The sequence below is a fragment of the Hyperolius riggenbachi genome, chromosome 10, assembly GCF_040937935.1.
Source record: "Hyperolius riggenbachi isolate aHypRig1 chromosome 10, aHypRig1.pri, whole genome shotgun sequence".
Lineage (NCBI taxonomy): Eukaryota > Metazoa > Chordata > Amphibia > Anura > Hyperoliidae > Hyperolius > Hyperolius riggenbachi.
Window position 1 is genome coordinate 236,034,953 of NC_090655.1, and position 24,607 is coordinate 236,059,559.

General features: G+C 45.8%; 2 protein-coding genes across 3 annotated transcripts in view; one reads left to right on the forward strand and one right to left on the reverse strand.

Annotated features, from left to right (window-relative positions):
* Positions 1-24,607, reverse strand: part of LOC137534896 (zinc finger protein 3-like) — a 200,486-nt gene that overhangs the window by 32,624 nt on the left and 143,255 nt on the right. The window lies entirely within an intron of this gene.
* LOC137534906 (zinc finger protein 79-like) lies at positions 666-11,484 on the forward strand. Of its 2 annotated transcripts, none has more exons than XM_068256615.1 (8): positions 666-720; positions 2,970-3,084; positions 4,153-4,287; positions 4,446-4,529; positions 4,658-4,754; positions 7,526-7,623; positions 7,743-7,881; positions 10,222-11,484. In XM_068256615.1, exons 2-8 carry the CDS (start codon positions 3,007-3,009, stop codon positions 11,214-11,216), a joined length of 1,626 nt encoding a protein of 541 aa, XP_068112716.1. In that variant the 5' UTR covers positions 666-720; positions 2,970-3,006; the 3' UTR covers positions 11,217-11,484. The 2 variants fall into 2 exon arrangements, with proteins under 2 accessions (XP_068112716.1, XP_068112715.1); XM_068256614.1 differs by lacking the exon at positions 666-720 and adding an exon at positions 939-993.

Consider the following 24,607-nt stretch of genomic DNA (forward strand, 5'->3'; position numbering starts at 1 on the left):
TAGATGCAGGTTAGGCATTGATTATGTGAACATAACCCTAGAACCTGCATAACTTACATGTGTCAATATTTAAAGGGAACATGAACTGAGAGGTATATGGGGGCTTCCATATTATTTCAAGTGGCCTGGCTGTCCTAATGACCTTTCTATTCAGTAGAGTCGGAATCCCACACCTGAAACGGTCATGCAGCCAATCTTGCGTCAGAAACCCTGCTATAATGGGGGTGGGGCTGGAGACAGCACAGAGTTTTTTTGTTTGTTTGTTTTTATTAGGATGGGTTGTAGAAGCAGCAAGCAACAGCAAGGTTATCAAACTTTTGTATGATATTCAAACCAGGTTCCTTTCACTTAGCGACCAAGCATTGGTTTCTGAATATTAAAAATAGTCCTATAATGCAAACATTTTTTTAGGCCTCTTTCAGACAAGCAGCAAAGTGACGCATCTTCCATTTGCAATAAAATGCTATCAAAGGAGTGTTTGTTATTACACGGATGTCACTGTCAGCGATTGACTTGTAGCGTAGTTACCACACGATTCAGAACTGCACAGGTGCAAATTCCCTTCCATGAGGGCTTTATTTCACTGCGAGCCTGCGCAGTTCCGATTCACTCTGCACCACTTGGAGGAATTTCTGGAATGCGCAGGAGGTAATAGGACTGGAGACAGGGAAACGGAGGGACCCCAAGGACAACGAGCAGTGTTGGGGTACTCAGGAGAAGGTAATTATCTCAGCGTGGGCTTCAGTACATTTTTTTTTTTCTAGTTCAGGGTTTTTTTCAAGCAATACTGAAGTGAATGATTCAACTGGAAATTGCATGGTGTGTGCCAGGCATGTCAAAATAAGAGAAAAGGCAAGCAGCTTTCACTTGTAACATGCAGTTCCTCTATTCACCACAAGATGGTGATCTCCCTAATTATGCCCAGACCGGAAGCTGTAGTTGGTGTTGGCAGGAAGTAGAGAGGAGCCATTACTGAGACTGGCAGCAGAGGAGGTAATAAGAGATAGTATTTATATGCATATGATAAGATAAAATAACAGCCTTTGTCCCATTCCAGCAGCAGCTGCTGCTACACATAGAGGAGGATGATGGAGGTCTGGTCTGTGAATGATGCTGGATAAGATCTGGTATCTCCTCTCATCCTTCTATTACACTGGGGTGGAGGTGCCCGGTATCTATCATGAGCTAGCAATAATAATAATAATAATATGCTATAATTTAAAAAGAGAGGCAAGTCTCTCCAGGTGACAATAGCCAGCGTAACTGGAAACAAATCTTTATTCAGTACAAGTTTAAGACTCTTAAAGCGAAACTGAAATAATAAAAAACAACAGTGTTTCACTTACCTGGAGCTTCTGCCAGCCCCTTGCAGCCTTCCTGTCCCGTGCGGGTCCTCCATGATTCTCCGTTCTCCCGCCGCCAGCCGCTTACAAGTTGACGGCAGCTGCGCTTGCGCCCCCCGAGCCACGTGTTTCTTTCTAGCGTCCAGGATGCTGTTGCGGAGAAAGATACGCGTGACCTGGGGCTTGCAGGTGCAGTTGCCGAGTCCACCAAAAGCGGCTGGCGGCGAGAGAACGGTGAAGCTGGACAACAAGGCTGCACGGGGCTGGCAGAAGCCCCAGGTAAGTGAAACTTTTTGTTTTTTTTATTATTTCAGTTCCGCTTTAAATTATAGAGCATTGCTAGCAAACAATGGAAAGCTCATTATTATGCATGCCCTGATTATTTCACAGCTCAAATATTGCAACTCATTTGTTCACTGCATCAGCGGTAATCCACCATTATCTTGTATTAACTGTTGTATTGTTTATTTTTTATTGTTATACCCTGTATGCTGATGTACAGCACCGCGGAAGATTCTGGTGCTATGTAAATCAATAATAATAATAATGATTGGAACATGGAACACAAAGAGAGGAGGGAAATATGTCATATTACCTCCTCTGCTGCCAATCCCAGCACTGACTCCTTGCTACTTCCTCCCAACACCACCTACAGCTTCCTGTCTGACAGATGACAGGCAATTCCCTCAGTAATCAGGTAGCAGCTTACACAGCACAGGTCTCATCGGCTGATGCTTTTGAGGTAGTCCATGCAAGCCCAGAGTAGCATGCAGTTGATGGGCAGGCTACAATATGCTGCCCACGGCTCATAGGTCTCCAACTGATGTGGATGAGAGCAGAAATATCACCAAGATGTATGCCTTTGACTCTACCTGAAACCAAAAAGCAATAATGCATGCATAACGGAGAGTCTCACACCGACAGCTTGCGAGTATAGGCTCTGTCCCCGGTAGATCCGGGAAGCCCTTTTATTAGGCTCATGACGTATATTAATCACATGTTGATTTGACGTATTAAAAATAGGTTGTCTTATGAAAATACGTATTCATGGACATACATATCTCACATAAGAAGATAGTTGCGCAATATTTTAGATTGTCCGTTGGCTAGCGTCATCTGTTGATATAAGCATTCGTCTGGTTGAGTAATATCTAATTATACGAAGATGTTAAGGGCGCTGTCTTCTGATTGTCTTGTGACTGTCTGGTTCCAATAAACTGCAAGCTAAGCAGGATAGGCTATTTTTCCAATCATAGGAATAGAAATATAGATTGATCTGATATACATTTGAAGGGAATCAACTTATTTGATGAACATCAGCAAATTATCAAGCATTATCTATATATTTGATTATGTATCTGAACAGGGCATTTCCCCTACATTTTCTCAGTGATTTCAGGCTACATACAGAGTGTACAGGAGAAATGCCAGCCAGCTATGATCCATAGGTCTCTCCATATCACAAGTGCCCACCCACTTTCCACTATAGCCGCATACAATGCCGCAGGGGCCTAAAAACAGGTTTACTCTAACAGAAGTTCTATTATATCAGAGTTTACTGTACCCAGCGTTACTCTTATATACATATAATGCTGTTTTCATTTTGAGCTTGTTATCTCTCCATAGAGAGAAGCTTCTTGTACAGATCACATGACCAGTGAGGATGGAGGAGGACTGGAGTCACATGACTGAAGGGATAATAAATCTAACCCTGGAGATCATCTACCTGCTGACTGGAGAGGTGAGGAGGATTCTGGGAGATCACATGACATCACTCATTTCTATTAATGAAACGCACACCTGAATGGAGAGGTGAGGATTCTGTGACGTCACATGGCATCATCCTTATCTCTATTAATAAAACACACAAACCTGACTGTAGAGGTGAAAAGGATTCTGGAAGGTCACATGACATCACTGTTACCTCCATTAACTTCCCTGGTGGAAATTCCGAGTGTAGCTCGGGCTAGCCGGCGGGAGCTCAATGCAGAGTATAGCGTGCAGCGGGCGTTTTTACTCACCTCTATCTAGATTTTGGTAGCCATTCTCCTTCCTGTCCTCCGAGGCTCTGAATCACTCTGGTGAGATCGACGTCAGTGATCTCACTACAGAGTTACAGCGCCACCCAGAGGATGGAGGTAAAATTGCAGTGCTGAAACCCAGGGAGGTGAGTGAGAGCAGGGGCTGCTGCAGAGACTCTGGCGGCATGATTTTTTTCCTGATTTTAGGATCTGAAACGCTTTAAAAAAAAACCTAAAATGTGTAAATTATCATTAAGGCCAGGAAGGTTAAAGGATACCCGAAGTGACATGTTACATGATGAGATAGACATCTGTATGTACAGTCCCTAGCACACAAATAACTATGCTGTGTTCCTTTTTTTCTCTCTCTGTCTGAAAGAGTTAAATATCAGGTATGTTAGTGGCTGGCTCAGTCAGGAAGTGACTACAGTGTGACCCTCACTGATAAGAAATTCCAACTATAAAACACTTTCCTAGCAGAAAATGGCTTCTGAGAGCAAGAAAGAGTAAAAAAAGGGGGAATTTCTTATCAGTGAGGGTCACACTGTAGTCACTTCCTGTCTGAGTCAGGACTGAGTCAGCCACTTACATACCTGATATTTAACTCTTTCAGGCGGAGAAAGAAAAAAAGGAATATAGCCTAGTTATTTGTGTGCTTGGCACTATACATACACATGTCTATCTCATCATGTCACTTTGGGTATCCTTTAATAAAATACACACCTGTCTGGAGGGGTAAGAAGGATTCTGGGAGGTCACATGACATCACTCTTACTTTCTTTATACAGCGTTTTCCTAAAGTGACATTTGGAAATCATGTGACCATCACGGTGCCTCTGTCTCATTCCCTGATACCCAAGAGACACACCAAGCAGAAGATTGTGAAAACCACCCACAGGATCGTTGAGCTGCTGGTGGGAGAGGTGAGCAGTGCTGAGAATTATAACAGATCATTGAGTGTTTTTAATGTTTTATTGCTATTTACTGGCATGATACCTTGAATAATTTTCTGCTAAGTACAAAGTCAAAAAATCCCCTTCCCGGCAGTGTGTGTCATGGTGCTGAATTCTCTGCATTACAGGATGAGGATGGGGAGTGTCTGGCAGGACAGAAGGATCAGGAGCAGAACATTGTGGCAGAAGGTCAGATCCCACCCCATCATCAGGTAGAAGCTCAATGGACAACCAAAGCTGTTCATGTTATGATGTGTACATTGCCTGCCTTGTTACTGTTATTATATATTGAGTATAGTTTTAGGGTGGAAGTGTGACTGATTGTAATCCTATTGTAAAGGGAATGGTAAACCATGAAGATGTGATACGGAAGAAGCTGTATACAGAAGGATACAAGGATGTGACGGTGGAGAAGCAGTCACCCCTTACTTTAGTGGGTAAGAGGAGACTTTCAGTTCTGGTAAAGGAAAGTGCAGTATGGAGGGTCTGCCTAGATCCCCTGATCTTCTGATTATCACAAACAGTGGAGTTGATGCACTGAAGTTCACTAAGGGCTGGTGCACACCAAGAGTGATTCTGAGCGCTTGTAAAATCGCCAGCACTTTGAAAAGCGCTTGGCTAATGTATTTGAAAGGGATGGAGCACACCAGAGCGATGTGCTTTTTTCCCAAAAGCAAACGCGGGTCCTGCAGCATTTTTCCTGATTTCTGAGGCGATTTAGCCTCAATGTTAAGTATAGGAAAGTGGAAAATTGCTCTGAAAAGCTCTAAATCAGAGCAATTTTCCAATCAGTTTTTGTTACAGAAACTGTTCAGTTACAGCTCTACTGTAACAAAAAATTTAAAAAACGCTACTCCAAAACGCTCCAAAAATCGCTAGGCATGTTCAGAAAATTGCTCTACACATGCCTAGAATGGCTCTGAAAAATCACTTCATCACACATCGCAAAACCTCTTCCCTCACGCTCCCCGGTGTCACTTCCGAGTTACAAGCGGTGATGCACGTTAGCTCCCTTCGCTCTTCCAGTATTTACATGCCACTCAGGCTGCTATCACACACGGTTCTCCTCTCTCCTATTGAAAAAGAGGGGTAACGCCCATAATACTAGTAAGGTCTGTCCTGAGGGGATTCCCCGTCTCTCCTTTGCCAAGCTGCCCTGCTTCACCATTTCTCCATACTGGGCTAAGTATCTTTCACACTGTTATCCACTTGTGCACATTATCTCTATACAGGCTGTTTCCACATCCACTCAGTGGCTGCGCTCCTGACTTTGGTGGTGTTCATAGGCAATTAGTTAGTTATGAATATTTATTCTCATGGCACGAGCACTTTTGTATTTGATGATTATTATGAATGCATATGGTATTTTTTCACTGTAATCTTTTTAAAGAGAACCCGAGGCGGGGTTCTTACATGGCAATCCTCATACAGAGGCTGGGTCTGTCTATAGAGCCCAGCCTCTGTTGCTAGTTAGTCTCCTCCAAAGCCCCCCCTGCGCGCCGTCAGACCCCATAAAGCACAGCCGCGCTATGCGGCTGTGTTTACCTCACGAATGTCAGTCTCGGCTGCTTCCCCGCCTGCTGAATCATTTCGGTCCCCGCCCGCGTCCCTTCCCTCCAATCAGCGGGGAGGGAAGGGACGTGGGCGGGGATCGGAGAGATTCAGGAGGCGGGGAAGCAGCTGAGACTGACATTAGTGAGATAAACACAGCCGGCTGTGTGTCGCCAGCGCGGCTGTGTTTTATGGGGTCTGACAGCGCGCAGGGGGGTCTTTGGAGGAGACTAACTAGCAACAGAGGCTGGGCTCTATAGACAGACCCAGCCTCTGTATGCGGATTGCGATGTAAGAACCCCACCTCGGGTTCTCTTTAAAGGAGGCAAAAAATAAAAAATCAACTTTACTCACCTGGGGCTTTCTCCAGCCCCTAGCAGCCGACTGTCTCACACTGACCGCGCCGCTCTCCGCTGCTGCCCTGGGCTCCCCGCACGGTGCAGAGGGCAACCTCGAGGTCGTCCCTACTGGCGTACATTTGAAATGGGCGCCGGTAGACTTGGGCGCAGGACACAGCCAGTATATGGCTGATCCTGCTTCTGCACAAGTCCGGCCCGTATTAATTACTATACCCCCTCCAGGCCGCCATACTGGGGAATGATATCATTCGGCTTCCAGCGATTGCTGGAGGACAAATTATTGTGTTTTTTAAGGAAATTCAGCTCCGTCTTCTGACGGAGCCGACGTTACTCACTGAGCGCCGCTATAGACTGATTCCCATTACAGTCTATGGCGGTGCTGGCTGCTCCCAAATCTAGCAGCGCTAAAAAGCACTGCTCCGTCCTTACTGCGCCTGCGTGAAGCGCCGCTGTCAGTCACGGCCAAGTCCGCGGCGCACTGCTCAGGTGAGTAAACCTGATTTTTTTTATTTTTTGCCTGATAACTCCTTTAAGGTCACATATTTTTACATTAATTGAGCATTATTTTTTCATATATTCATTTGTATTATATTGCACTTGCTCAGCACTGAAGCAACCACCCTGGGGGCTCATTATTGAGCCTCTAGAGTTTGGTGCATCACAAACTGAGTAGTGAATCTAAACGCATTCAGAATACAATATTTTGCAGTGGCTATTATTGTTTTTTGGCAAAGGAATTTTATGGTTTGTATTTTAAATGGTTTTAATATTTGTGAACTATCATGAGTGTCAAACATGTTGAATAATGGATCATGTTGTAATAAAGATCATTTAAAATTGTTTTCCACATTTCTGGAGTGGTGCTTTTTCTAGGGATTTTCTTTATTTGTGGTAGCATGATTTTTTAAACCCCAGCACACTCAAGCTATTTTTGCAGGTGATGTGGACACCCTCTCTTTTGCTTATATAGTGCTCAGCTATGTGTCATCAGTGAGCATCTGCTTGATGCAGCTTTTATGTTAGACCTTCAGCTTGGCATAGAAGACAGCTGATAAGCTATCTTAAATCATTAAAACACAATAAGATATTTTTTATGTGCTTTTACACTTATGCATTAATTACTGTTATACATATTTGGGAGAAACCTTAATATAAAACTTATGCATGGGGGTTTACTGTGAATTATGTTAATTGAAATTAGCAACATCCTAAACAGATGGATAAAATAGGTGTTAAAAGGACTAAAGACGTTCCCTGTGTAAGGCATAAAAAATTATGTCCATGCATATTTCCAACAGATGGATTCACCAACAGAAACCAATCAGAGAGATGTACAGGTCCTCTTTATTCCCAGGATATTCCACAGGTAGATCCCACCATCCCCCACCATTATCAGGTAGGTGGAAACTGAGGAGCTTAATCTCTGTGACATCAAACTATGTTATTTTTTTATTGCTTTCTCGATATTATTGTTCACATTTTAAAACCATCATTTTTATTTTCTGGTTTATGCAGGAACAATACATGACAATGAAAATTGTGGTTAAAGAGGAGACAGAGACGCAATATGTGAGGGGTGATCAGCAGTCTGTGGAGGTGGGAGAAGTAATGGAGACTTTTAAGGAAGAGGAATGTTCTCTGGATATGAGAACTAGTAAGAAATCTCAGTATAACATCCTAATACCAACAAATGAGGAGGAGATACTGTACACCATATGAAAGGTCCATCCCCATTCCTCAGTATAACATCATAGTACCAACAAATGAGGAGGAGATACTGTACACCATATGAAAGGCCCATCTCCATTCCTCAGTATAACATCATAGTACCAACAAATGGGGAGGAGATACTGTACACCATATGAAAGGCCCATCTCCATTCCTCAGTATAACATCATAGTACCAACAAATGAGGAGGAGATACTGTACACCATATGAAAAGTCCATCTCTATTCCTCAGTGTAACATCATAGTACCAACAAATGAGGAGGAGATACTGTACATCATATGAAAGGTCCATCTCCATTCCTCAGTATAACATCATAGTACCAACAAATGAGGAGGAGATACTGTACACCATATGAAAGAGAAGAGAAAAGCGCTATAGAAATGTTATTGTATTGTATATATTGTATTGAAGGGCCCATCTCCATTCCTCAGTATAACATCATAGTACCAACAAATGAGGAGGAGATACTGTACACCTTATGAAAGGCCCATCTCCATTCCTCAGTATAACATCATAGTGCCAACAAATGAGGAGATACTGTACACCATATGGCAGGTCCATCTCCATTCCTCAGTATAACATCATAGTACCAACAAATGAGGAGGAGATACTGTACACCATATGAAAAGTCCATTTCTATTCCTCAGTGTAACATCATAGCACCAACAAATGAGTAGGGGATACTGTACACCATATGAAAGGCCCATCTCCAATTCTCAGTATAACATCATAGTACCAACAAATGAGGAGGAGACACTGTACACCATATGAAAGGTCCATCTCCATTCCTCAGTATAACATCATAGCACCAACAAATGAGTAGGAGATACTGTACACCATATGAAAAGTCCATTTCTATTCCTCAGTGTAACATCATAGCACCAACAAATGAGGAGGAGATACTGTACACCATATGAAAGGCCCATCTCCAATTCTCAGTATAACATCATAGTACCATCAAATGAGGAGGAGATACTTTACACCAGTGGTCCTCAAACTAAGGCCCGCACGCCGAATGTGGAACTCCTGAAGCTTTTTCACTGGCCCCTGAAACACAAAATGTATAACTTATAGATGCAACTCACTGCACCTTTAAATATTGGTGCCCCACATATAGAATAGCAGTGCTGGCACCACCCATCCACATACTGTAGAAGCCAAGAAGCAGTCATTCGCTGGCTTCCAATTCTGCATCAGGTGACACTGCTGTCAATTGGATGGCAGGTTGTCACCTGGGTATGCTTCACTGTCTGGTGCACAAAGATGTTCTTTGGTCACCACATGACTAAATGGCTGCTGCTGGGAGTTCTCCTCTGGGCAAGACTGGAAGGGAATCAATACCTAGATTCAATGTAAAGTTTTTCAACATCATTTTATGTATGTTCCGGCCCCCCAGCAGTCTGAAGTATCTTGACCTGGCCCCTGACCGAAAAAGTTTGGGGACCCTTGCTTTACACCATATGAAAGGTCCATCTCCATTCCTCAGTATAACATCATAGAACCAACAAATGAAGAGGAGATACTGTACACCATATGAAAAGTCCATCTCTATTCCTCAGTGTAACATCATAGCACCAACAAATGAGGAGGAGATACTGTACACCATATGAAAGGCCCATCTCCATTCCTCAGTATAACATCATAGCACCAACAAATGAGGAGGAGATACTGTACACCATATGAAAGGTCCATCTCCTTTCCTCAGCATAACATCATCGCACCAACAAATGAGGAGGAGATACTGTACACCATATGAAAGGCCCATCTCCAATTCTCAGTATAACATCATAGTACCATCAAATGAGGAGGAGATACTTTACACCAGTGGTCCTCAAACTAAGGCCCGCGGGCCGAATGCTGAACTCCTGAAGCTTTTTCACTGGCCCCTGAAACACAAAATGTATAACTTATAGATGCAACTCACTGCACCTTTAAATAGGCCCATCTCCATTCCTCAGTATAACATCATAGCGCCAACAAATGAGGAGGAGATACTGTACACCATATGAAAGGTCCATCTCCATTCCTCAGTATAACATCATAGTACCAACAAATGAGGAGGATATACTGTACACCATATGAAAGGTCCATCTCCATTCCTCAGTATAATGTCCTAGTACCAACAAATGTCCATTTCCATTCCTCAGTATAACATAATATTACCCAAAAATATTTTCTGAATATGATTGAGCTTAGTAACATGGGACTACATGGCTTACATAACATGACACAGTAACATGTGTCACATTATCATCTTTCCTCCAGCAGGGGAGGACGATGTCGGAAACACCTTAGAGGAACATCTTGTGTCACATCCGGAGGTTGCTGCAGAAGATAATGGTGTCACACAATATATTCCAGAAGAAAACCCCATCTCTAGAGACCCTCATCACGGACCTTACAGTACAGATAGAGGAATGGTTCTCTCTGGTGGTGAGGAATCTTCTTCTACTTATACAGACAGAGATGGACAGAGACATGATAAGAGTTTTCTCAGATTTGAATCGTTTGTTGATGAGGATCATCTCCCAAGTGAGCCTCCATTTCCATGTTCAGAGTGTGGGAAATTGTTTATTTCTATGGAACGCCTCATTAAACACCAGAGAAGTCACACAGGTCTTGAAAAGGATTCCAGCAGACACCAGAGAAGTCTTACCAGTGAGCGGCCTTTTTCATGCTCAGAATGTGGGAAGTGTTTTGTTCAGAAAGACTTTACTAAACGCTGGAAAAGCCGCACAGGTGCTCGCCCATTTCTCTGTTTAGAGTGTGAAATGCACTTTGCTGGGAAAGGCAATATTTTTCAACACCAGAACATTCACACTGGTGAGCGGCCATTTTCTTGTTCAGAGTGTGGGAAATGGTTCTTTCAGGCAGGGCATCTTTTTAATCACCAAAAAACTCATACTGGCGAACAACCTTTTTCATGTTTAGAGTGCGGAAGGTGTTTCAGTGAGAAAGGAAGCCTACATCGGCACCAAAAAAGTCATACAGGTGAGCGGCCCTTTTCCTGTTCAGAGTGTGGGAAAGGCTTCATTCAGAAGGGAGATCTTGTGAGACACCAAAGAGTCCACACAGGGGAGCGCCCCTATCTGTGTTTAGAGTGTGGGAAAGGCTTCATTCAGAAGAGCGATCTCGTGAAACACCAAAGAAGCCACACAGGGGAGCGCCCCTTTCCATGTTTAGAGTGTGGGAAACGTTTTGGTGAGAGAGGAACGCTGCTAAAACACCAGAAAACCCACACCTGCAGTCTTCCTTTTTGACATCCATGATACAGCATCGGTTCAGTGAACTCAATGCACTCGAATTAACCTAAGTTTGGAGGAAGATGAAGGGCTAAAACTTAACTTTAATAACTATGTTAAACCCTTAGGTTGCAAGAAAACATTACTTGTGATAATGACATAGCAGTGGATTTAGGTAATAGTAGCAAGAGACACCCCCCTCCCTTTTTAACGTCACTGGGGTATAACCTCACTTCACACTAGAAAACAGTGGTGCAATACATGTTTTACTTAAAGGGATACTGTAGGGGGGTTGGACTAAAATGAGCTGAACTTACCCGGGGCTTCTAATGGTCCCCCGCAGACATCCTGTGTTGGCGCAGCCACTCACCGATGCCCTGGCCCCGCCTCCGGTTCACTTCTGGAATTTCTGACTTTAAAGTCAGAAAACCACTGTGCCTGCGTTGCCGTGTCCTCGATCCCGCTAATGTCATCAAGAGCGCACAGCGCAGGCCCAGTATGGTCTGTGTCTGCGCAGTACACTCCTGGTGAGATCAGCGAGAGCGAGGACACGGCAACGCAGGCGCAGTGGTTTTCTGACTTTAAAGTCAGAAATTCCAGAAGTGAACTGGAGGCGGGGCCGGAGCATCAGTGACTGGCTGCATGGACACAGGATGTCTGCGGGGAACCATTAGAAGCCCCGGGTAAGTTCACCTCATTTTCCCCCGACCCCCTACAGTATCGCTTTAAATAAGACACGCAATAAAAGTTACACTCACAGTGTGTTGATAACAAATGCGCCTTGGCAGGCCTGCCGGCAAACCTCTCCTCTTACCCGCGCTTGGCCAGAGCGGCGGGGTGCGATGGTATTGGCATGGGAGTTGGAGGCGGTGGGTGGAGCCAGGTCGCAGGGATGCCGTCTGAAGTCACAACGTTTCGGCGTTAACCACGCCTTCATCAACCTGATGAAGGCGTCGGTTAACGCCGAAACGTTGTGACGTCAGACGACATCCCCGCGACCTGGCTCCGCCCACCGCCTCTGATTCCCATGCCAATACCATCGCACCCCGCCGATCTGGCCAAGCGCGGGTAAGAGGAGAGGTTTGCCGGCAGGCCTGACAGGTGCATTTGTTATCAACACACCGTGAGTGTAACTTTTATTGCGTGTCTTATTTAAAGAGACACTGAAGCGTAAACATTTTTATGATATTATGATTTGTATGTGTAGTACAGATGAGATATAAAACATTAAGACCAGATACATCAGTCCAATTGTTTCCAGTACAGGAAGAGTTAAGAAACTCCAGTTGTTATCTCTATGCAAAAAAGCCATTAAGCTCTACGACTTTCAAAGTCGTGGAGAGGGCTGTCTTCTGACTTTTATTATCTCAAGTGTTAGTGAACAATTTTCTTTTTCTCTGCCAGAGGAGAGGTCATTAGTTCACATACTGCTCTTAAAGAATCATTTTGAATACTGAATGTTGTGTAATCTGCACATATTATAGAATGATGCAATGTTATAAAAAACACTATATACCTGAAAATAAAAATATGAGAATATTTTCTTTGCTGCTAATCTTCTAATAATTATTCATAGTACACAACCAGTTCATTATATCATATTTTTTTTTCGCTTCAGTGTCTCTTTAAGTAAAAAATGTATTGCACCAGCGGTGCGCTCCTGTTTTCTTTTGCCTTTTATCAGAATTACTGGCACTACCCAGCCTTTGGAGCAGCACCCATCCACACAACCCTCCCATTGATCGAAGACAGCGCAGGGATTATTCTTTTGTGTCCTCACTTCACACTGCAAGATAGATATAGTTACACCACCCAAAAGAAAAACCCTACATGTTTCACCCCCTAAAATTGGTGGCTTCATCATGGGGTACATTAACCCTTTCGGAACCGGCTGCCTAACCCCCCTTAAGGACCAGGCGATTTTGCATGAGGGGGGTGCGCTTGGGGGGGGTCAGGCAACTGGATTCCCACTGTGGCTAGCTGAGCATGGTGTCCCTTTGGTAGTTAGCTGTCCCCCCTCCCCTGTAGCCAGCAGCCTTTACTCACCTCCCAGGCTCCAGCGATGAGCAGCTCTAGCCCCCTCTGCTCTCGCCGGCATCCTAGCTCGCACTGCCGCTCAGTTCTGGGTCACAGATTGATGATGTCGTCAAGCCGGTACCCAGCACTTACGTCAGCGCGAACAGGGATGCCGGCCAGAGCGGAGGGGAGCATCGATCGCTGGGGGTACGTCAGGAAGGTGAGTGGATCCTCTTCTTTCCCCCCTACCGCCGGAGTTCTTATGGTGATCACTACAATCCGCCAGCGATCGTAGTGATCAGGAGCCAATCGCAACAACTCCTGATCACTGAGGGTAAATGTCAGCGTCATATGACAGCTTAACCTCCCCTCTCGTGTGCACACAATCGCGTCGGGAGCAGAAATGGCGGGCGGCGTAAATCCTACACTGCATCAGGCTTAGACAGCCACAAGTGTGGCGTAGGATTTAGTGCCCTGTGCTAAAGTGCAAAAGCCTATCTAAACATATAACATTACATCCGATCACACAACAAAATGACAGCCTTTCAGCTTTTATAGTAACCAGATCAATGTTCAATGAACTACATAGATTCGGTAAAATTGGATGAAAATGGCTGCCAGACTTATACAGGTTGTTTCACTATAACAAATACCATGCCTTATCAGAGTTAACATGCCTTATCAGAGTTAACACACCTTATCAGAGTAGCATTGCGAGCGCTGTGAACTTATGCCTGCTAATTGGTAATGACGAGAGCTCCACTCGTCCCCCCCTGAGGCCCTGCGGGTCCATTCACTTTAAAGGACATTTTCCCACACTTTGATTGGCCCAACAGGCTGCCTGTCAAGTGACTGACAGGCAGCCTATTGGGCCAATCAAAGTGCGGGAAGCGTGTCCTTTAAAGTGATTGGACGTGCAGGGGCTCAGGGCAGGACGAGTGGAGCTCTCGTCATTGCCAGTTAGCAGGCATACGTTTATAGCGCTCGCTATGCTACTCTGATAAGGCGTGTTAACTCAGATAAGGCATGGTATTTGCTATAGTGATTCAACCCCATAAATTCTTCTGACCGCTCTGCAAATCCCTGGCACCCTATCCGATTCAGGATAAGTTTCAAGATTCTATGCCTGGCCTATAAGTCTGTGCACAAAACATGCCCTACCTACATCTTTGAACTTTATCACAGGTTTATACCTAGCCATCCCCTCCTGTCCTTCAACGACCTTCGCTTAACTTTCCCGCGCATTTCCCACTCCCATGCGCGCCTGCAGAATTTCTCAAGAGCCACCCCCACTTTCTGGAACTCCCTTCCACCGCCCATCAGACTTGCCCCCTCATTCAACACATTCAAGCAAGCCCTCAAAACCCACTCTTTAAGGTGGCCTACCCACCCCCTACCACAAAGTAACTTTCTACTGATTACCTATTCTACAGCCCTACCTAGTGTGTCCACCTCCCCTTCCCTTAGATTGTAAGCCATTGGCAAGGTCCTCCCTTCCCTGGTGTATTCTACAAGATTGTTTGCCCCATCATTGTGCTCCTTTCCTATGACCGCCTTGTACTTGTATTACTGGGCCTACCTATCCAGCCCAGAATCGCATGATCATGTATTTTGTTCCCTGTTTTCCTTGTACAGCTTTGTCCTATGTCGTATAACCTAGTTATGTCTGTCATCCTTTGTATCATTGTATGTATTTATTGTCCAGCTCTGCATAATATGTTGGTGCTTTATAAATGCAATAAATAATAATAATTATGAAGAAGTCTGGATTGTTAGTGGGAACCTTAACTTCAGTGTGTACCAACGTTAAACTTCCTTTGCTTAAAGTGAATGGGAACCGCATTTAAAAAAAAAATGAAGCAAATACTTACCTAAGGAGAGGGAAGGCTCTGGGTCATATAGAGCCTTCCGTCTCCTCTCTCGGTGCTCTCTATCCTGTGCTGGCTCTCCCAACCCCCCCCCCCCCCCCCCCCCCGTTTCAATACCCCACTGAAAGGGTATTTGGAAGTCTTCGGAAGATGTGTCCTCCCAAAGACGTGCGGCTCCATACTGCACAGGCGTGAGCGTGCAAGAGAGCGTGCTTGCGCAAGCGCAGTACAGGGCCGCCCTTTTTCAGGAGCACTCGGGCTCCCTGAAGACTTCTGAAGCCTCCTTCGGCCGGGTAAAGCATTATTTGACTAAATTAGTCAAATTCTGCTACCGGGCGAGCCTGCACTGGAACAAGAGGACCAGGAGAGGAGTGGGAAGGCTCTATAGGACCCAGAGCCTCCCCTCTCCTAGGGTAAGTATCTGTCTCATTTTTTTAAAATGCGGTTCCCATTCACTTTAAAATGCCAGTTTATGAATGTTTTGTGTGACAGTTTAGGGACAATTGCTTTACTGATATGCTGTTCAGCACTTTATTGTCGCAGAGGAAGGTGAAGACGGAGGCACTGCCAGAAGTTTAACTTGCGGGTCCTACTAGGACAACAGCAGTTAGTGGTTAATGACCAAGTAACGTTCCAGCTATTGATCCCAACTTTGGGTTACACTTTTACACTTCCTACATGCGTTTATATGATAAAAACTAGTGTGCATATGCAGGTTTAATAAGGAAATGTGAAGAGAGGGAGATACTTCTGCTAGTAGAGCAGTCATCAGTGTGGCTAGTGGGAGAAGATAGGGTGATGCTGCTCATTTATTTCCATCTGGGTGGCTGGAGAATCTCTGTCTATAGCAGAAGAGAATGACAAAGCGCACTCAGGTCAAACAGTAACAATGTGAACTCTGCCGATCCTAGAATGATCTCACCTTTCAATGTAGCTGGTTGCTGGTACAGGGTTAACCAGCAACCAAGGCTTTTGTCCCTCTCTAGCGAGGGGCCAAGCTTGATGGTATCAGGCTCCTCCTCTGTTCTTTGCCAATTTCAGAGTTAAAGCAGTTCTAGCCTTATAGGTGTAATATCGCTCCGCCTTCTATGCAGTGTTGCCAACTCATCCCTTTAAATACGGACACTTGTGAATGTGTTGTGGCTAGTTAGAGGTAGTTTAGGCACTGATTATGTGTGAGAAGCCCCAGAACCTGTATAACTTAGATGTGTCAGTATTTAAAGGGATGAGTTGGCAACCCTGCGTGTATGTCTCACTTTTCTTGTATCTGCTATATGGTGACTATCACAGGAAGTGACATCACACCTAATGTTGTTATCATCATACTGGCTGCTAGCTCCATCATGGAAAATACTGGAGGGGCCTTCTACACTTATATACTATGCTTTTTAGGTTTATTATACTATAATGTAATAAATGATTAATGGAGCTCTATTGCAGAAAATGGTAAAATGTATAGATGTAAAATGTACATTTCTACTAGTGCAAAGAATTAAATTATGTTTATTAACTTTTTTTAGGTACATATAATCCTCGGCGCTGCTTCTATAACCCCAGCACTGTTGCTGCCATGTAGACACCTGGTGCTCATAAGCAAGATATGGCCACCACCAAGGGTAAAAAACACAACACAGGCTCAGAGCTGAATGCAGCAGGGGGTTAACACTTTATTATAAAAACTAGACATACATTAAAACAAACAACTTACATTGCAGGTCCATGCACACTAGACCCTTACTGCATCAGTTCGCCTATAATGTCGCTGCACTGACATAAGTCACATACACCTTACTTAAAATAAACAGTTTCTGGTTCTGTTGGAAGTAGCCCGTCTCTTCTTCCTGACCAGGTTTCGGCTACATGCCATCATCAGGGGATAAGGGGATCAGCATTCAAACCATTGGGTTTCAAAGTTTTCAGTTTCATTCGCCTTCATTCTCTAGTTTCAAGAGATCTCTATCCTTATTTTGACCTCTCCATTGGTTGTGTAGTTGGTCGATAATGCAAAAAATCATCCCAGTTGGATCCTTACCATGCTGTTTCTTAAAGTGATTAGGCACAGAGTGGTCTACCTCTCCCTTCTCGATGTTGTGGGTATGCTCATAAATAGAGATGGCCCAAACCTACGATTTTAGGTTCGCGAACCTCGGTAAACTTTGGCGAACTTGCGAACGTTCGCGAACCGCAATAGACTTCAATGGGGAGGAGAACTTTGAAAACTAGAAACATTTATGCTGGCCACAAAAGTGATGGAAAAGATGTTTCAAGGGGTCTAACATCTGAGTTTTTGCATGGATGAGTGGGATAGACACCAAAAGTCCCAGGGAAAAATCTGGATTTGATGCAAAGCAGCGTTTTAAGGGCAGAAATCACATTGCATGCTAATTTACATCCACACTTAAGGCCAGGTAGTCGGCTACCTGCCGGTCGAGGCGTTGGTGAAGGGATCCGGAAGCGCTAAGGCGAGGTGTTGGACGAAAGAATGTCCGCATGTCCGACATCACCATGAGATCGCTGGAGCATCCTGTCCTTTCCTGCGTGGACATGGGGGAAGGATTACTGGTAGTGGTACCTTTATTGTGTTGTGCTGTGACATCACCCTTAAACGCATTGTAAAGCATAGTTGCCAGCTTGTTCTGCAAGTGCTGCATCCTTTCCAGGGTTGCTCTCCAAATTCGCAAATTTGAATTCTTTCCCGAGTAGTGCCTCTCGAATTCGGCCGTGATCACGGGTTTTAACCCGTGATCACGAATTCGGATTCAGCTACCGTCGCCCAAAACCCGCCGACTTACAACCTAGCAACACCAAATTTGCAAGTTATGTTAAAAAGATAGTGGGAAACAACATTTAAAAAAAAATTAAATTTTTTTATTTTGGGGGAATGTTCTGAGCGTGGGAAATCTGAAAAAAAAAATGACGTAGGGTCCCCCCTCCTGAGCCTCTGTAACCCCTTGTCCCCCATGCAGGCTGGGATAGCCAGTATACAGAGCCACACGCGATTGGGGCTTTGCACCCTGAGCTATACCAGTCCGCATGGTCCATGGTATGGGGGAGGCTCTGGGGGGGAGGGGCAGCCAAACAAATGAATAAATTGAATCAAATGAATCGGTTCAGAGGCGTTTAATTTGATTCAATACAAAAAGAACCGGCTTATTGATGAGCCGGTTACTATACCTTAGAATGCGTCCTGTGCTGACATGTAGCTGCCAGCTCCCGCGGTCTCTCCCCACCTGGCTTCACCCTCACCTAGGCTGGCACCCATGGGTGCACCGGGTGCCAGCCTAGGTGAGGATAACAGGTGAGGAGGCGGGGAGGACAGCGGGAGCAGGCACTATGCGTTGGCAGGACGCATTCTAAGGTATAGTATAGCTAATTGCCGTGGGAGATCTTCAATCAACTTAATTGAAGATCGCAAGATAGAGGATACTGTATACGTTGGATCATTTACCCAAGGATATTGCCGTGGGAACATTTTTTAAAGGTACAGGTAAGTATTTCTGGTTAATTAAGATTATTAAAATACTTTTTTCGTGGTTGTGTTTTTATTTCATTTAACCCTTTGTGGAAATGGGTAAGTCCCATTGTGACCTAGATTTTGAGGGTACAAAAACGCAGGTTTCTGCCCAACGGTAAGGTAAGGGCCTGAAACTCACCAGCCCTGAGCCCCCTTAAACTCCCTACAAAGCCTAAACATTTGGGACTGCTCAGCTGTACCGTTCGGCAGAAACCTGCGCTTTTGTACCCTCAAAACCAAGGCCCCAATGAAAGCCTATGGGGGATTTTAGCACTTTTGCACCCCCGTAACTCTGGTTTGCAGAGATGTAGGGAACCCAACATTGGAGTGCAAGTACAACAATATGCCTTCTACCTGTATGAGACATGTCGTGAGATTCAGACCTTGCTAACGGCCATGGCTGCGATTTATGTTCATCAGAATCGCCACCATTAACATTGACAAAATAAACAAGGTTTTTGTAACCCTAGACTATGACCTCTTTGGCTTAGGGGCTCTAAACTCACAGTCATGATCCCCCTAATAGTTCCTACAATGCTAGAAAATGTGCCACTGATGAGCCATCGCCCTTTCAAAAAATGTGAGATTTTGGAAAGCGAAATAGGAGGCCCAATGAAAGCCTATGGGGGATTTTAGCACTTTTGCACCCCCATAACTCTGGTTTGCAGAGATGTAGGGAACCCAACATTGGAGTGCAAGTACAACAATATGCCTTCTACCTGCATGAGACATGTCATGAGATTCAGACTTTGCTAACGGTCATGGCTGCGATTTATGTTTGAAAGAATTGCCACCATTAACATTGCCAAAATAAACAGGTTTTTGTGACCCTAGGCTATGACCTCTTTGGCTTAGGGGCCCGAAACTCACCAGTCATGATCCCCCTAAGAGTCCCTACAATGCTAGAAAATGTGCCACTGCTGAGCCATCGCCCTTAAAAAATTTTTTGAGATTTTGGAAAGCGAAATAGGAGACCCAATGAAAGCCTATGGGGGATTTGCACCCCCGTAACTCTGGTTTGCAGAGATGTAGGGAACCCAACATTGGAGTGCAAGTACAACAATATGCGAGATTTTGGAACACGAAATAGCTGTTTGCGTAGTATATACCACGGGATTTAATAGCACAAGCCCCCTGCGACGCCTGCTCCGGTTGTTCTTCTGCCGCCACCTCTTCCTCCTCCACAGAAACACCGTCCTCATCATCCAAGTCTGACTCCTCTTCTTCCCCACATGACTTTTCTTCCTCCTCCCCCCTCCGTGCTGCCGCAGGTGTTGAGGAAACATTTGGTTCTGATGTGAATTGATCCCACAACACTTCCTGCCGTAACTGTTCGTCTTCACGCTCCTCCACAGCTTGATTCACCATTCTGCGCACAGCACGCTCCCGGAAGGAAGCGTAGGGGATCAAGTAGCTGATGGTGCCTTCACTGCGACTCACCAGGTTGGTCACCTCCTCAAACGGCTGCATGAGCCTGCATGCATTTCGCATCAGTGTCCAGTTGTTGGGCCACAACATCCCCATCTCACCAGATTGTGTCCTTCTACTGTAATTGTACAGGTACTGGGTGATGGCTTTCTCCTGTTCTAGCAGGCGAGAGAACATGAGCAGGGTCGAATTCCAGTGAATTGGGGCTATCACATATCAAGCGTCTCACTGGCAAGTTGTTTCTCCTCTGAATGTCTGCAAAGCGTGCCATGGCTGTGTTAGACCGCCTGAAATGCCCACACAACTTCCTGGCTTGCTTCAGGATGTCCTCTAAGCCTGGGTACTTTGACACAAATCTTTGAATGACTAGATTGAGCACATGTGCCATGCAAGGTACATGTGTCAGCTTTCCCAAATTCAAAGCGGAAAGGAGATTGCTGCCGTTGTCACACACCACGTTGCCGATCTCCAGCTGGTGCGGGGTCAGCCACTGATCCACCTGTTTGTTAAGAGCAGCCAGGAGAGCTGGTCCAGTGTGACTCTCCGCTTTGAGGCAAGACATGTCTAAGATGGCGTGACACCGTCGTACCTGGCATGCAGCATGGGCCCTGGGGAGCTGGGGCTGTGTAGCTGGAGAGGAGATCGCGGCACCAGCCAAGGAGAAGTAGGATGACGACAGCGAAGAGGATGTAGCAGGCGGAGAGGAGGTGGCAGGAGGCCTGCCTGCAAGCCGTAGAGGTGTCACAAGTTGGTCCGCTGCACAGCCACGTACTCCCTGCTTGTCATCGGTCACCAGGTTGACCCAATGGGCTGTGTAAGTAATGTAGCAGCCCTGACCGTGCTTGGCAGACCAGGCATCCGTGGTCAGGTGGATCCTTGACCCAACGCTCTGCGCCAGAGATGACACCACTTACCTCTCAACTTCACGGTACAGTTTGGGTATGGCCTTTTTAGAAAAATAATTGCGGCCTGGCATCTTCCACTGCGGTGTCCCAATGGCCACAAATTTACGGAAGGCTTCAGAGTCCACCAGCTTGTATGGTAACAGCTGGCGAGCTAACAGTTCCGCCACGCCAGGTGTCAGACGCCGGGCAAGGGGGTGATTGGCAGAAATTGGCTTCTTCCGCTCAAAAATTTCCTTCACGGACACCTGGCTGCTGTGGGCAGAGGAGCAGTAACCGCTCAAGGTCAGAGGCGGAGTGGAGGAGGGTGGCTGTGAAGGTGAAAGGGAGAGAGCGGCTAAAGATGCTGCACCTGAAGGAGGAAGAGGAGAAGGAGGGTGGCTTTTCTTTTGTGTGCTGCTTTTGCTCAGGTGCTCTTCCCATTGCAGTTTGTGCCTTTTCTCCAGGTGCCTTCATAAGGCACTTGTCCCTACGTGGGTGTTGGCCTTTCCACGGCTCAATTTTTGCTGCCAGAGAGCACAGATGGCTTTGCTCCGATCTGAGGCACACACACTAAAACATTTCCAAACCGCTGAGCCCCCCTGGGGTGATGGCAATATGGTGGCCTCAGCAGCTGACGTTGAAAGGCATGTTGGCTGGCTGTCCATAGGTGGTGATACATGGCGCCGAACGCTGCCACCAGCTGTTTCTGATGTCGAGCTTTCCCTGCTTCTTTTAGCAACTCGTCTCCTCCTTCTCCTCTCTGACTCCCCCTCTGAACTGTCCCCCTGCTCATCTCCTCTATTGGGAACATATGTGGGATCCGTATCATCGTCATCATCATAATCATCCTGCCCAGCTTCGCTTGCCTCAGACACCTCCAAAACTGCCCCAACAGAAGGTACTTCATCATCCTCATCCTCACACGTTACATCCATAGTGTCGCCTAACTCACACATATGAGGTGGTTTAACTTGCTTAGCGCCTTCATCTTGTTGTTGCAGTAGTGGCTGGAAATCAGTGATTTCACCACCAAATAACTCCTGTGAAGTGTCAAATGCAGCTGATGTGGTGCTTGTAGTAGCGCTGGTGGCTGCAGGAGATGAAGTGTTCTGTGTTAAATAGTCAACCACGTCCTGACAATGTTGGGAGTTGATGGCACGTGCCTTCTTCTAGGCACTGTACTTTGGGCCAGGGCCACACAAAATCACATCAACACGACCTCGCACAGACCTGCCGGTGCCGGGTGGCCTTCCTCTGGGTCTGCCTCTACCTCTTCCTCTACCTGGTTTGTCCGTTTTGTCTATCTTGGGGGGGATGCTAGGTATATTCTGTGATGAGGTGGGTTCACTGAACACAACAGCTAGGTATATGCTGTGATGAGGTGGGTTTACTGAACACAACAGCTAGGTATATGCAGTGAGGTGGGTTCACTGAACACAACAGCTAGGTATATGCAGTGAGGTGGGTTCACTGAACACAACAGCTAGGTATATGCAGTTAGGTGGGTTCACTGAACACAACAGCTAGGTATATGCAGTGAGGTGGGTTCACTGAACACAACAGCTAGGTATATGCAGTGAGGTGGGTTCACTCAACACAAAAGGTAGGTATATGCAGTGAGGTAGGTTCACTGAACACAACAGCTAGGTATATGCTGTGATGAGGTGGGTTCACTGGACACAACAGCTAGGTATATGCAGTGAGGTGGGTTCACTGAACACAGCAGCTAGGTATATGCAGTGAGGTGGGTTCACTCAACACAAAATGTAGGTATATGCTGTGATGAGGTGGGTTCATTGAACATAACAGCTAGGTATATGGTGAGATGAGGTGGGTTCACTGAACACAACAGCTAGGTATATGCAGTGAGGGGGGTTCACTGAACACAACAGCTAGGTATATGCTGTGATAAGGTGGTTCACTGAACACAAAAGGTAGGTATATGCAGTGAGGTGGGTTCACTCAACACAAAAGGTAGGTATATGCAGTGAGGTGGGTTCACTGAACACACGAGCTAGGTATATGCTGTGATGAGGTGGGTTCACTGACCACAACAGTTAGGTATATGCTATGATCAGGTTAGTTCACTGAACACAAAAGATAGGTATATGCAGTGAGGTGGGTTCACTGAACACAACAGCTAGGTATATGCAGTGAGGTGGGTTCACTCAACACAAAAGGTAGGTATATGCAGTGAGGTGGGTTCACTGAACACAACAGTGTTAGAGCAGGTGCAGAGACGAGCAACAAAATTGATACGTGGGATGGAAGGTCTCACTTACCAAGAAAGGTTAGATAAACTGGGTTTATTTAGTCTAGAGAAAAGATGCCTTAGAGGAGATCTAATTAACATGTATAAATACATCAGAGGGCAATATAATAGCTTGGCGGATGAGCTTTTTGTCCCTAGGCCTTCTCAAAGGAGAGCTGTTTACTGTGTTTTTTTTTTAATGAACTCTTGTTTTAACCACTTGAGGACCGTAGGCTTACACCCCCCTAGTGACCAGGCTATTTTTACAATTAAGGCCATTGCAGCTTTAAGGGCTTGCTGCAGGGCCGTACCACTCGGCACACAAGTGACCCCCACCCCTATTCTGCCCACCAACAGAGCTTTCTGTTGTGGGCTCTGATCACTCCACCAATGTTTGTTTGTTTATATGTATATTTAAATAAAAATGCCTATTTTTTATCCCTCCCCCTGCCAGCCAATCACTGTGATCGGCTGTCATAGGCATCAGCCTATGAGAGCCGATCGCTTCTCTGTCTCCCCGGGGGACTGCCTTAGATCGCAGCGCTGTACCATGTAGATAGACAGCGGTTTCGCATGTAACAGTCTCCTAGCGGCGATCACCGCTTGGAGACTGATGACAGAGCGGAGCTCCGTCATTCAAGCGCAGATGCGCGTGCATCGGCACACGCAATCTCCTGCAAAACAGGCCCCAGGACTTGACGCCAATTGGCGTTAAGCGTTCCTGGGGGAGCCACCGCGTTCACGCCAATTGGCGTGACACAGTCGTTTAGAGGTTAAATCAGGGGTGCCAAACTCAACGGCTTCACACAATTCACAATTGGACTGTTGCAGGTTCCCGTCCATGAGTGCTTTCTCTCACTGTACATGTGCAGTTAAATACGTGAGCCTGGGCAGTTCCGATTCACTCTGCACCACTTGGAGGAACTTATGGAATGCGTGGGAGGTAAAAGGACTGGAGACTGGGAACAGGAGGGACCCCATGGACAATGAGCAGTGTTGGGACACTCAGGCGAAAATTAGCCCACTATGAGCTTCATTCCATTTTTTTTCTCCAATTTAGCGGCCTCTTAAAGTAATACTGAAGCCGCCTGTAAAAAAAAAAAGTCAGATCCTCACCTATGTAGAGGGAAGGCTCTGGATCTCATAGAGCCTTCCTGATCCTCTCTGCAAGCCTTTGGTACACCGCTGTCTCCCATTCAAATGTGCCGCCTCCAGGAACCCTCGGAAGGCTTCAGAAGCAGCCGTGTCCCTGAGTGCTGGCACAAGTGCTTCTGAAGACTACGGCTCCATACTGCGCATGCGCACAAGTGCCCTCACGCCTATGTGTGGCACGGAGCCAACCGTCTTTGAAAGCACTCGGAGACACGAGTATTTGCAAAGACTTCGAGGATTCCCAAAGGCGTTGCAGATTAATGAAAAGTCAGTTAAAAGATTAAAATGATATTTCT